The sequence below is a fragment of the Aplysia californica genome, unplaced genomic scaffold (genome assembly GCF_000002075.1).
Source record: "Aplysia californica isolate F4 #8 unplaced genomic scaffold, AplCal3.0 scaffold00021, whole genome shotgun sequence".
Lineage (NCBI taxonomy): Eukaryota > Metazoa > Mollusca > Gastropoda > Aplysiida > Aplysiidae > Aplysia > Aplysia californica.
This window is the reverse complement of record NW_004797291.1, coordinates 1822813-1836067: the sequence shown is the minus strand read 5'-3', so window position 1 is coordinate 1836067 and position 13255 is coordinate 1822813. Positions and strand designations below refer to the sequence as shown.

General features: G+C 40.9%; 1 protein-coding gene across 3 annotated transcripts in view; it reads right to left on the bottom strand.

Annotated features, from left to right (window-relative positions):
* Window positions 1-1263: 1263 nt before the first annotated feature.
* The window catches only part of LOC101845744 (uncharacterized protein PFB0145c), a 23655-nt gene continuing 11663 nt past the window's right edge, over window positions 1264-13255 (bottom strand). The window contains exons 1-6 of one of the 3 annotated variants that reach the window (XM_013087612.1): window positions 11122-11167; window positions 6916-7336; window positions 4744-4935; window positions 4078-4228; window positions 2635-2771; window positions 1264-1911 (exon numbers count right to left, since the gene is read on the bottom strand). In XM_013087612.1, coding sequence (XP_012943066.1) covers window positions 1732-1911; window positions 2635-2771; window positions 4078-4228; window positions 4744-4935; window positions 6916-7050 — 795 coding nt within the window. In that variant the 5' untranslated portion in view covers window positions 7051-7336; window positions 11122-11167 and the 3' untranslated portion in view covers window positions 1264-1731. Of the gene's footprint in view, window positions 1912-2634; window positions 2772-4077; window positions 4229-4743; window positions 4936-6915; window positions 7337-11005; window positions 11102-11121; window positions 11168-13255 lie in introns of those variants that run through there. The other 2 variants (XM_005090747.3, XM_013087607.2) reach the window with 2 other exon arrangements.

The following is a 13255-nucleotide window of genomic DNA, read 5'->3' as shown; positions in this document are numbered from 1 at the left end:
GGAAAGTGGTTGCACAGAGTTCCCCACGTCGTATGGATTCGATAGTAAAACACGACGTATGGATACAATAGTAAAACACGACTTATGGATAGGGTTAAAAGAGAAGAATGATTTTCTTTGCATTAACAAATTTGACGTCTCTTTGGGTGAATTTCGTTTTCTTTCAAGTTTTGTTGAAATTGGCCCTCGGAGGACTGAGTTATTGCTACTGTATTCAAATAGGTCCTCTTTTTTAAGGCACCCGCTGTTTTGACTTATCATTTGTTTTGTGTTCACTTTTCCTTTTTACCCCTGTAGGCCCACACTGTAAAGAATGTTACCACTGACTGATGTTCTTTGGAAAGAGAAAATGGAACAAAAGAAATTTCCAGACATCTTGGTTTGTTAATCTTATTTATTTTTTGTACTTGTTTTATTTACATTTCCATAAACAATGCAATGTATATATATATATAACACATTAATTTCCAAATTACCACATGGCTGATGTAAACAGATGAAAGAAAATAAGTAATTGTACAGTTTTCTAAAGTAAATTGTACGGAATGGTAGGGTAAACAGATGAGGTTACCTTGCCAGTTTGGCAATTCCGACCTTATGACTACAATTTTGAGTGACAGAGCATCATATCTAATGACGTTCACTTTGCGTTTTGACCGTTTGGAGTCAGACAAAGTCACACCTTGTCATGTTACTCTTGTGGCTCATGCTTGCTGAGGCAAGCTTTCTGAAGTTTTTAGGATTCTGTACGTTCTCAAAGTAATACATTCTCATTTCCTTTTTTCCCCAATAAGTGTAATACGGGGTGCCCATTGGCAGGATCGGTTCAGTTCGGTTTAGTTTGGTAGTCGGGGCTAGCCAGATTGAGGGCGCAAAGCGACCATCGTGACACAAACCGATCGGCCGACTCGCAGCCTCAAAGGCAAATCAGGCGATCGGTTCGTCGATCCCCCAGTGGGCACTGGGTATTACATTAGAGTTCGCTGGGAATCCCTCATACTTTGACCAAGGCTGATTATGCCCCTGTTTATCGGCACAGAATCATTATGAACCAGTTGCTCGATTGACCATATCTTGTAGAGGCCTAGGTTTGTCTTTACTGAGTTCTGTTTGATACACTGGACAGTTCTGCTACCCTACCTGGTCAGATCATGCACACCCGACTTGCTGAATGAATGTGGTCTGACTTAGCACAGAGCCTCAGCTCGGTCTGACGTTGTGTCCTTGGGAAAGGCACTTTACGTACATGAATTTCCCATTTGACTCGGTCCTTTCGGAGAAGGGCGTTAAACTCGGAGGTCCCTCCTCTTACATGACCTAATAGTGTTGATAGGGGCGATAAACCTATATACCATTTGACTAAACTCAGGCGACAGACGACTGTCCTTTTTGTAAGGTTAATAAAAAACAACCTCAACTAATATCATCCATTCCACTTCAAACTCAAACTATGAGAATTGGGATAACCACCGGCAGCATATGCTTCCTGCCCGGAGAAGAACTGCTTCTGTTTCTTTAACTTTAAAAAAAGCCCTTGAATCCTGTACCTTTAGGTCTATTGTCTCGACGTTTCCCAAATACCCGTCCCTGGACTAATCGATTAGTTGAAAGTGTTGAGCCAAAGGTGCACCCGCCTTATGGGATGCCGAGAAATGCGCCTCTTGGCGGTTTTCCCGGCCTTCTGGGTTCAAAGGACTAATGGTCGGATCAGCAGTTTGTCCATTTAAAACATCACAATGTGCCATTTAGTTTGCTACTGTCTTGGTCTTGTAGCTCGGCGACGGAATCGTCTCCGTGGATTGTTTTCTCTACTTCTAGACTGGAGAGTTCTTTGAGAAAGTCACGTGTCAGTCGCGCCAAGTGGTCGTCATCGTTCTGCTGTGGGTGTGTCTCAGCGCCGCGGATCAGTTCCTGGTGGAAGAGGAGACCAGAATGTTATGTTAGCATTGAAAACAAAATACAATGTTCAATAACACCAGCAAAATCAATTGTGGATTTCATGGCCGCATACAGCACGATTACCAACACACAATCCAGCACAACGTGCCTACATAAAAAAATTCGATGGCAACAAGGCTAGAGGGCGACCTAGAAAGACCTGGATAGATGAAGTCAGGGAAACATTAACCACCCACGGCATCCCCCTGACCCAAGCTCTCCGGCTGGCGACAGAGAGAGACATCTCTTTTTTCCCGCGACCTCCAAAAGGGTATAAGCGGCGGATAAAAGTAAAGTAAAATGTAACACTGTGAGATTATTTGGGAGAGGGGTGGTGGGGAGGCGAGACCTCGAAATTTAACGTCCATCTCCTATTGGACCGAGTTGTGTAGTGGGGAGTCTTTTTAGAAAACTCCGCAAACAGTCCAAGTTCAAGAAAGCTCTACTGGGGATTCGAAACAGGTTCATCCGCTCCAACAAAGTCGAGCAAGATAACATCTGAGCCTGCCCCCCCCCTCTCTCTCTCTCTTGTTAGTGTGTGTGTATGTTTGTGTGTACGTGTATGTATGTATGGTGTGTATGTGTGTGTGTGTGTGTGTGTGTGTGTGTGTGTGTGTGTGTGTGTGTGTGAGAGAGAGAGAGAGAGAGAGAGAGAGTATGTCTGAGCGCTTACAGTGGTACTTGACAAGGTAATACCTTAAGCTTGTGGTTCTCATCCCTAAGCACCATGATCTCGTTCTTCAGCATGCTGTTCTCACTGCTCAATGTGTCCATCGTGTGGCTTTTCAGTGTCCCTAGTTCCTTGGACACTGCGTTCTTTTCTTTCAGAAGTTCTGAGTGGTAAGAGAAAGGAAGAAAATGAAGCTTATTTCGGATTTGTAAGACATTTACATCATAAACGCGTATTATAAAATTGATTAGCAGATTCTTACGTCATCTTTAATACGGTGTAAAATAACTATGCAGGGGTAAACATCATTGACCGGTGCCTGTGTTGTAGTGATTAACGGCGTTGCTGTCGTACACAGGAGACCCGAGTTCGATTCTCGAATGTGGACAATTTTGATTGAGTATCTCTGTCTTTCTGCTGAAATGATGTCTCCTCCTCAGCTCGGCTTGGCCCTGACAGGCACTGTCAGAAGCTCGCCTCCTAAATGATAAAAACTGTGCTGATGGGGACGTAAAATTGCCCATATTAAAACCACCAAAATCATTGGTATGCTTTAAGGACGTTGCTATAACAGCCAAGTGTTTCAAGAAGTTAATTGTAGCAATAGTATCACTGAGAAGGAGAAAAAGACCTGAAATACACACACAAGAAAGCCAACAAGAACTCGCTTAAAAGTGATGATAGCTGATGTTAGTCACAGATAAAGGGCACGCCAATTAGCTTACTCGGTTTCGGCTGGATCATCGTTATTCCCCCTGTTTTTCCGAGTGTGTTGAATTTGACACAAAACTACATCCGCGATCAAAAGTTCTTTTCTAAAAGATTAGTTTGCATTATACTCAGCCTCCATTGTATATATCCTGTAAGTTTGGAGCTATAACCATGGATCTGATTGGTCTGTGTTCAAACTAACCCGTTCAGTGTTCCAGTGTCTGTGGTGTAACGGTTAAGGGCGTCGCTGTCGCACACAGGAGATCCGAGTTCGATTCTCGAGAGTGGAATATTTTTATCGAGTATCTCAGACTTTTTGCTGGGATGTTGAGTTCGTTTCTGACTGGATTGACCCTGACAGGCAGGGTCGAAGCCTAAATTATCCAAATATATTAATTGTGTCAATATGGGAGTTAAAACACCTACACGAAAGAAAGCCAACATACAACTATTTCTATTCAACGCCTTAAAAGGACGTTCAACTTCTCAACTCCTGTTTGATGAGCTCTCTGCCTCTTCTATTTATATATCGGCATTAGAATTTGCCATAACCAGTCTTTAAGCAAAATATGATCTTATTTTGCGTTGACTAGCTGTTCACCTATCCAAAAAAATTCTTACGTAAGACAAAACCCACCCCCCCCCCCAAAAAAAGACCAACAAAAACAAACAAACAAACAAACCAAAACAACAACAACAACAACAAAAAACCCCAACCCCACACAACAAAAATACCAAACAATAATAACGATAAGTACCGGAATATTTTTGCGTGGCGTCCTCCATACACCGCTTGTGTTCGGCTACTTCCGCCTCCAGATTTTCTTGTACTTCCTGTGCCTCTACCAATTGATTCTCCAGCTGTACCACGCGCATGCTCAGTGCGTCAACTGTTTGGTTCAGAGAAGACTGCGGGACAAAAGATTGGATACGGATAAGAGCTAATAACAAAATTAAAAGAAACACGTGCAATAATAAATGTTGCTTAGATTTTGACTTGTAAATGTACAACCCATCTACTGTACATGTATTAAGTGCATATTATACAAGATATTTTGACTCAGTTGGGGGAAAAGGGAGTGTGGGGGGGGGGCGTTCAAATATTTTTCTACTCGTCCTTTTGGATGAGCAGGTTAATCAGTCTAAACCATTATTTCAAACTTCTTTCTATCTTTTGATCTTGTTTAGAACGGAACAATAAATCAATAGGGCTGCAGTTCTATCAAGGAGGGCATAAACACTCTTTTACAGCTTAAAAAAAACAACGAGAAACAATTTATAACGGCCATTTTCACGGAAAAAAAGAAGGAGGACCCGAGAAGTAGACTGAGATTTATGGACAGACAAGATAAGGACATAATAATACAAGGGAAACAATGTTTGAACAAAGGGACATTTTGCATACCAAGACAACAAAGCCTCACCATATCACTCCTGAGATGGGACTTGTAGTCTTCCAGTTCTCCCATCTTGAGCTCCACGCTCATCTCTCGCTTACTGAGTCGCCACTTCTCCCTTTTGAGCACGCCCACCACATTGCGGGCAGACTCCACGCCCTCGTGGAACCGCTGGATGATGCTGGCCCTCGCGTCGTCCACCTCCTCGTTCTCTGCGCTCTGTTGGGGTTTACGTTTTATTTTTTGATAAGAGTTATACGGCACTTAAAACACAAATAGATCATATAAGTACCAAAGGTTAGCAGTGTTACTAAAGAGTTACATACAAAAAAAAAAGAAAAAGAAGAAGAGCTACGGATGATAGATGTTCGACTGGAAAGAAGGAGCAGGACCACAGCAGAGCACCCAAACCAGCGACGATCAGTGGGGTACACAAGTGAAAACAATAAACTATTATTACGTGGCTACTTTAGATATGGTACGGTAAGGAAGACCAAGAAAAAGATGGACTGAAAGAGTCAAAGAGACTCTCCAAAGGAACAACATGAGGACCAAAAAGGCAACATACCCAGCCCACGTCCGAGACAGTTGTACACCTCCTCAATACTTGGGGGGCAGAAGAGGACAGAAAAAGTAAATAGTAAAGTAAAGTGAAGGTTAATGTTTGGGTTAAATGCCTCTTCAACACTGTAAGGTTATTTGTGACAATGGACTGATAAATTTACTGTCTATCTTTGATAAAACTGGCTAGTTTAGAGCTACGGAAGCTCCCCAAACAAATGACGCCCAACGACAAAGTTCGAACCAGAGTCTTCAGCCTCTCAGCTGAGCAAGTTATCAACTCAACCAAAATGAGGCTGACATAAATTAGCAGCCACTTCCACAAGAGGAGCTCCTAGTTCAAAGACAACTTTTGGTGAACTGTTGTACGTTTTTTTATTTAGAAAGAAAGCCCTCCTCATAGTTTGACTGCTCAAAGGAGAAGTTACGTAAACAGCAATAACTTTTGTCAAATAATCCTTTATCGTGATGGAAAACGAACTGAGGTAATTTCGGAGTGACACTGATTCTAAAGATTAAAACCTTCAATTCTTGGAAGAATGAGTGCAAGGCGCCAGAGTGGCGTATATCAAAGGTATCAGAAGATCAAGCCAAACATTTTTGAAAAGATTTGCTTCAAGTTAAAATATAACGATTCTTCAAAGAGTTAGACCTCTATAGGTTTATTAAGGTGTTAGCTGGAATGCTTCTATGAAACTGTCTTCCTCGAAGATCGATCTTAACCGAAATTCAATTTCAGGGTTTTTAGAAAAGCTCATCAAATGACAATGACGCCTACTGGAGAGTAAACGCTTCCCCAAAGCAAGCTTGACTGCTCAATTATCAGTAGCCATTTCTTCTACAGTGAGGGTCTTATTTTCAGATAACCTACGACTTTTGAAGTACTATGGTCAACCTCTTTTTACCAGGAACGGGTTCTCCAAGAGAACCTAGAGCAGCTTTCAGACATCTAATATTATTTTTAAAATGAGATTTCGTTCACAACCATTCTCTCCTTCACATCGCCAGTGGAAAATGAAGCTTAAAGATTGAACGATTAAAACCCCCACTACATTCACTGTAATTCCCAAGATCCTACTGTGTGTTGCTTAAATAAAAAAACAAAACAACAGAGAGTGTCTTCAAAGAAAACAATTCGACCACATGGGAGATCTGGAACCATTCAGGAAAGAAGCTGCCCAAACACCTGGATATACGTCGGCATAAATACATTAAACCTGCCTCAACGGGTGTCGAAGAGCTATAAAAAGCCCCCCCCCCTTCCTGTTGAGTAGCCAAAAAATGCTTTTGAAGGTTCAAGCATAAAACAAGAAACACCTCACAACATTTTTTGCATACTCTTCTTAAAGAGAGACCTAAGTACAAAATATAGGTTTTTGTATCAGAGACATCGTATTCATGAACTCGGCAATCCGCGATAGGAAATATTCTATATAATAACAATGGAAAACCCCAACTATACACAAAATGGACCTTGCCGGTAAAACAAAAAATCTAAAAAAAAATAAATCCACAACTCGGAGCTCATTGTGACATTAAATTTAAGCCTCTAAAGATTGACATTCTCTCAACACAGACATCTACTGTTCATTCTTCTACATGCATATGATATCGAGGCAAAAAAAATGTAGGCCTCACCGTAATGTATTTGTCGTCTATCTCAGTGAGTATATCAGCTACATCCTCTAAATTATCCAAGAGGTTCTCAGCTGTCGTCATAAGACTCTCGTTGCTCGCTTGACGCCAGTCCGCGAAAGACATGTTGGACGCCATTGTCTGCTCTCCACCTTCCCTGCTGGTGATGGACGCAGTCAGGCTGCTCAGGCTGCTGTTGCTGCTGATGCTGTCGGCGTTGCTGTTGTAGATATTATTGTTGTTGTTGTTGCTGTTGTCGTTGTTGCTGCTGCTGCCGCTGTTAATGATGAAGGTGTCGGGGCAGCTTGTGGAGCCGGGGGAGGGAGAGTTCTGACCTTGCCTGCCGCCTCTGTTGGCGCGCTGGATGGTCGGCGAGGACACCGGCGAACAGGCTCGTCCGATCACTTGAGACAGGTTGGACCACCTGGACAAATACAAAATACAATATAGTCCAAACTGTCTAAGACGGTCACTCATTGTTCAAGAGAAAAGTGGCTGTCTTAGACAGGTGGACGTCTTGGACAGAGTCCATGATAATTATAAGAGAAAGAACAAGCAGGAAGTGGTCATTTGTGCAGGTGGTTTTCTTGGACAGGTGGCCGTTAGCGCAGATTCGACTGTGTCTGTGAATGTACAATATGGGAATTATTACGAGCGGTGATGGTCGTTTGGGGGTCTGGCTGCCGGGATAGTATCCAATAGGTCATGGGTTTGAATCCCATCAGGGGCCCGACGCTAAGTCCTCGGGAAAAGCACTTAACATGGTTTTTCTTCACTGCTTTTTCAAAATGAGGATGACAGGAGGAAGAGGAGAAATAAGCAACAGAAACAGTAGAAGAAAAAGAAGAAGAGAAATTTTATCAAGCCATCACGTACCGGTTTGAACCCATACCTTTGGCATGAAAGACGAGTACCATTCCTGTAGGCCACATTTCCCCCAGCGTGGGGTATACACTATCTGGAAGGATCAACGAAACAGGGAAGAATAACACATGTTTTTCTTTTTCAAACATTCACCGATTTTGAAATAATAAATTTGACAACAAAAGTAGTTCAACTTTCAGTTTCTTTTTTAGGTTTAATTTCTTCAACACAACATAATCCATTGCTTCTCAAACGTTCAATTAAACTGTTAATGACACGTCTCATTAATTGCCACCCTTTCCCAATCACTGTAGTACTGTAGTAAAAGTACATGTATTCTTTTTAGAGAGCTCCGGTTTTAGAATCTTTGGAGTGCAGTTATTTCTTAGACAATGTTTGAATTAAGAAATAAAACCCCTCTCTGGAGACATCATTAACCACCTTACTGTGAAATTAAGTGCAAGGTATATGCAATCTCTCATTCCCCTTCGGCATGACCTTTTTATACCTAAAGACAGCGTTTGTACGCTTACCCTTCCTCTCCCCTATAAATACACAAACGAGAAGGCTTGGCAAAGCTGCAACTCTCCACACATTCATAAATCCACCGAAAAAGCCTCCCTGCCCCTCAAAAATCTTTTCTTTTTACCAAGCAGCAGTGTTCTGGTCCCTTTAGTTCGAAATGCAATAAGCAATAAGGTAGATTATTGATATGGCCGACAATGGTGGGTTGAAAAATTAAAGGCTCTTAAAATTGAAACTTAAAATTCAAGGCATGTGCCAACAATAATGCAGTGTAAAGCGCATAGGGCTTGTTGTTGAGCGGAGATATGGGCTATACATGTGCTATTTATTATTCATTTACAATTTGGGACCACACCATTGTACCTGGAAACTCGTTTTACATTATGGAGTAAGTTTTCTAATTGAAAAAAACCCAAACCCAACAGACCGTTATTTCACTACTTCTTTCATTTCTTGCTCAGCCGGATAGCCAGGCATGAGATAGATTTTCAGACTCTTAAAAAAAACCCCAACCCCCAACCTCCCCCCCCCCACCCCCACAAAAAACTACCAACCCCAAAAGAAAACAAAGAAACAAACCAAAAAAGCCCAAAAAACAAACAAACCGAAAAAAAAAGCAACCACAAAATGAAAAGAAAAATTCCTAGCATCTTCCTCACTATTGGCAGCTTTGAATGCATCTTACAGTTTTTAACTGATAGTCTTATATCTTGACAATAAAGAAAAAATAATACACGTATCTCCAAGACACCGAAAACCATGCACAATTATGTTTTTTGTTAGAAGTTATAGAGTTCTAAAAAATGAATGTCCAAACCTTGTCAAAAACTGTTTTCTTTGCCGCTGTACTGTGAACACATATTCTTCCAGCTTTTGTAATGCCTAAGTTTGTGATTTGGGCCCGCTGAAACTCTGATCTTATGGCATACAATTTCGCCCCTGGACTAAGAAGGTAGTGCACCCCGTCTCTCGACAATGCCTTACCGGTGACCCTGAGTTCACACCAACGTCACCACGTCAAGGAGCAATCTGTCTAGGGTCATCAAATGGTAATTAAGTACTTTTCTTGTCAGCTTACAGCTAATGTGCAAGGGAAACGAATGACTCTTTCGTTGGAACACAATGACTCTATTCACAGAAGCCGAACAGAGAAAGGCAAACAAACCAAATTTTCTGAGGTATTCCGAGAGGCGAAGGGTTCACTGTTCGTTTTGTGGAGCAGAGTTTTGCACATTACTATGTTTATTTGGCCTATTAGAAGCGACTGAAATACTTTGAAAGGAAATTGAGACTGCTATAAACGACCCAGTTGCATACATTTTCAAGTGGACTTTGGTTTTTTGATGCTTTGCGTGAACAGTTGTGATCGATAGTCTGCCCACAGGGACCATAATGGGCTGTTTTCGTCTGAGACTGGTTGAACCGGACATCGTCGAAGAGAGAGAGGGAGAGAGAGAGAGAGAGAGAGAGAGAGAGAGAGAGAGAGAGAGAGAGAGAGAGAGAGAGAGAGAGAGAGAGAGAGAGAAAGAAAGAGAGAAATAGAGAGAGATAGAGAGAAAGAGAGTGAAAAGAGAGATTGAGATAAACATGCGCGCACACATAGTCATACGAGGGAGGGCGTGCGCGCACGCACACACACACACATACACACACACACCACACACACACACACACACACACACACACACACACACACACACACACACACACACACACACACACACACACACACACACACACACACACACACACACACACACACACACACACACACACACACACATAAACACAGAAGGAGAGAGACAGAGGAGGGGGAGAATGTAACATAACAATAACAATAAAATTGCTTACAATAGCGATGGCAATAATGATATTGGTATATTAGTCATAATACACTAAAGTAATAACAATAAATTTGATTTATGACAACAACATTAATAATAGTGTGATAAATTAATAATAATTATAATGATGATAATAATAATAATAATAATAATAATAATAATAATAATAATAATAATAATAATAATGATAATAATAATAATAATAATAATAATAATAATAATAAGAAGAAGAAGAAGAATAACAATAGTAGTAATAACAGCCACAACAACAACAACATCAGTAATAATGATAATAATAATAATAAATAATACAATAATAATACAAACAACAAATTATTACTCTATCAGTGTGAATGATAATAATGAGTAACAATGTTATTGCTAATAATGATTGTAAAACAGTAACGGGTCGTGATGACATTATTTAGTTTTAATTATTAGATTATACTTTTGTTATCTTTTCAAAGCATATTTACTTTTACCAGTTATGCATATTATCAATGACTTTTGTGCTCTGCATGAACATATTTTTACACTTAGACTAGTTATAGGGATAAAACTATAAGAAACATTTTAAAGCAAAGCAGGATCATATCGGGTATATATTGATAAAATACAACTGTATAAACTGTTCCTAATTCACTCAATTTTGCAAGTGACTAAAAAAACCCCAAAACCCAACCAACCGAAAAATAACGAAACAAACCATTCAGGCTCAAACTTCTGAAAAACCAGCCATAACTTTGAAAAGCACATAAACTCCATGGGGTTATATACATCACAATTGCATAAGACTGACAGAAAAAGAAGAAAAACAGTCATGCAAAAAATATGGATAGAATTTTAACATTTTCACTAACTTGCTCCTCTCCGCCATAACTTCGTTTAACCTCAGCTGGTCCACTCCGTGTGTGGCGAAAAAGGAAACGCAACTTAAAATATAATCCGTTACCAGAGGGTCAAATGAGTTTACTACCTCTCAAAGCAGGAGAAACTGAGGACGTCTTTGCTCCTCACGTCAACCTCACCACTGTCCCCTAAGAGAACAGATGGTATCTCTCTCACTTAAAGAGAGAGACGACGCAAGGGCAAAACGGGGTCACATGCAATAAAAGGCGGTGACCTGCGGCAGTATATTGCACGAGAGATCAATTTGAGAGTCAAGGAATGGAAATGAGTAAGCGTGTTCACTGGTGTCTCTGAAAGCGATACTCCTATATGTCTTCAACACGTCAATATTTCCAATTTACTTTCTTTGCGGAAAGGTTAATAGGACTTGTAATCTCTCTCTCTCTCTCTCTCTCTCTCTCTCTCTCTCTCTCTCTCTCTCTCTCTCTCTCTCTCTTTCTTTCTTTCTCCCCCGCCCCGGGCGCCCCCTTCCCAGCTCTATTTAAGAAAATCCCATTTCCGACGAGATTAAAACCAGCTTTTCTTGTTTTCTTGTGTGTTGTAATGGTGTAATCTACTCTTGGGCCTTGATAAAAAACAAATGTGGTCCACCTCCTAAAACATGGGTTAACGTTAGAAACAAAGATAGATTGCTTGTAGGCCAAGACACGAGACGGGCGGATATATCTAGAAAGACAGCCTGGGAGAAGCGGGAAGGTAAGGTAGACAAGAGAAAAGGGCAAACAATTTATTCTCAGTTAGTTTTTTTATGTTAGGAGTGTGGGTAGCATGAAAGTGGATTACCAAAATGTCGACGAACAAGCGTTTCTCCGTTAAAAGTATCTGTCCCGCTTCTTGTATGTCTGTCTCGTTCTGTATTTCTTCTTTCTTTCCCTCTCTCCCTCCCTCCCTCCCCCTCTCTTCTCTCTCTCTCTCTCTCTCTCTCTCTCTCTCTCTCTCTCTCTCTCTCTCTCTCTCTCTCTCTCTCTCTCTCTCTCTTTTTGTGCGCGCGTGCGTTTCGTGGTCTCTCTTTCTCTAAATCTGTTTCTATCTCTTACCCTCTTTCTCCCTTCGCTCTCTTTCTCCTCTCTCTCTGCCTCTTTCTCTCCCCCCCCTCTCTTTCTAATGCGCAACTCACATCTTTTAACAAAGTGAATGTCTGGTTGCGACAAACTCTACTGGGACCTGCGCCAACTTATTGTGCTTATAATGTGCATGCATTATCACTGCCTGAAGCAGTAACTCAACAGTTAAATAATCGACTGTCCTTTGAAATATTTACTTCAATTCATGATTTGCTTCTGATTTTTTCCCACTGTACTTTACTTAGAAGACCAAAGTTCACTGAGCTACGTTGTCTCTAAAAGTTTTTTAAAGCAATGCCCCCCCTCCTCGCCTTTTTGAAGAAAATAACGCCGTCCTACTCCTCTCTCCTTCACCCCCCCTCCACCAAAAACAATAGCAGCAACAACAACACAACCAGAATAAACTCCTATAACCATGTATCCCCCCAAAAAAACAAACAAACAAACTTACAAACAAACAAGCAAACAAACAAACAATAAACGACTAAACAAACAGCAACGACAACGACAACGAAGAAAAACAACAGCCCCTTCTTGAACGGCTAACTACTCAAACAAGAAAACACAACAGCAACAATAACAAAACAGAAAACAGAAAAGAACTACAACAGCAGCAAAATAGCAAAACGATTGCAAAATCAGCAACAAACAAGAATATCGACGATAAAGCAAAAAACAAAAACAAAACGCTGTACCTCATAACCGATGTCATCACGATGAGGCCCAAGGATATCTGAACGATGCTATCTCAATGCGTCAATAATACGCGACTGCACTTTTCAGTAAGCCTACTGTGGTTTTATACTGCTGGTGACAATAAGATGCAGGAGCAATTACATACAGACGTATGACGTAGTGCATCATCTTATCTTCTGTCTACTTAAACCTTTTTTCTAATGTTTTCTCCTTTATCTCAGTCATAGGTTTCAAAACTACAGGTATAACGAAACGCATCGGATCAATTTCTGTTGCCGGTGGCAAGAAAACTGATTTCGTGACGTCTGTTTGTGAATTATCTTACCATCTCATCATCTTGAAATCTAGGTCAATCTTAAATTATGTTGAGTTTAAGGTCAATATGTTCTGCCCCACCCCCTTTTCTCCCTCTTCCTCCTCACCTTCTTCTTGAGGCACCCC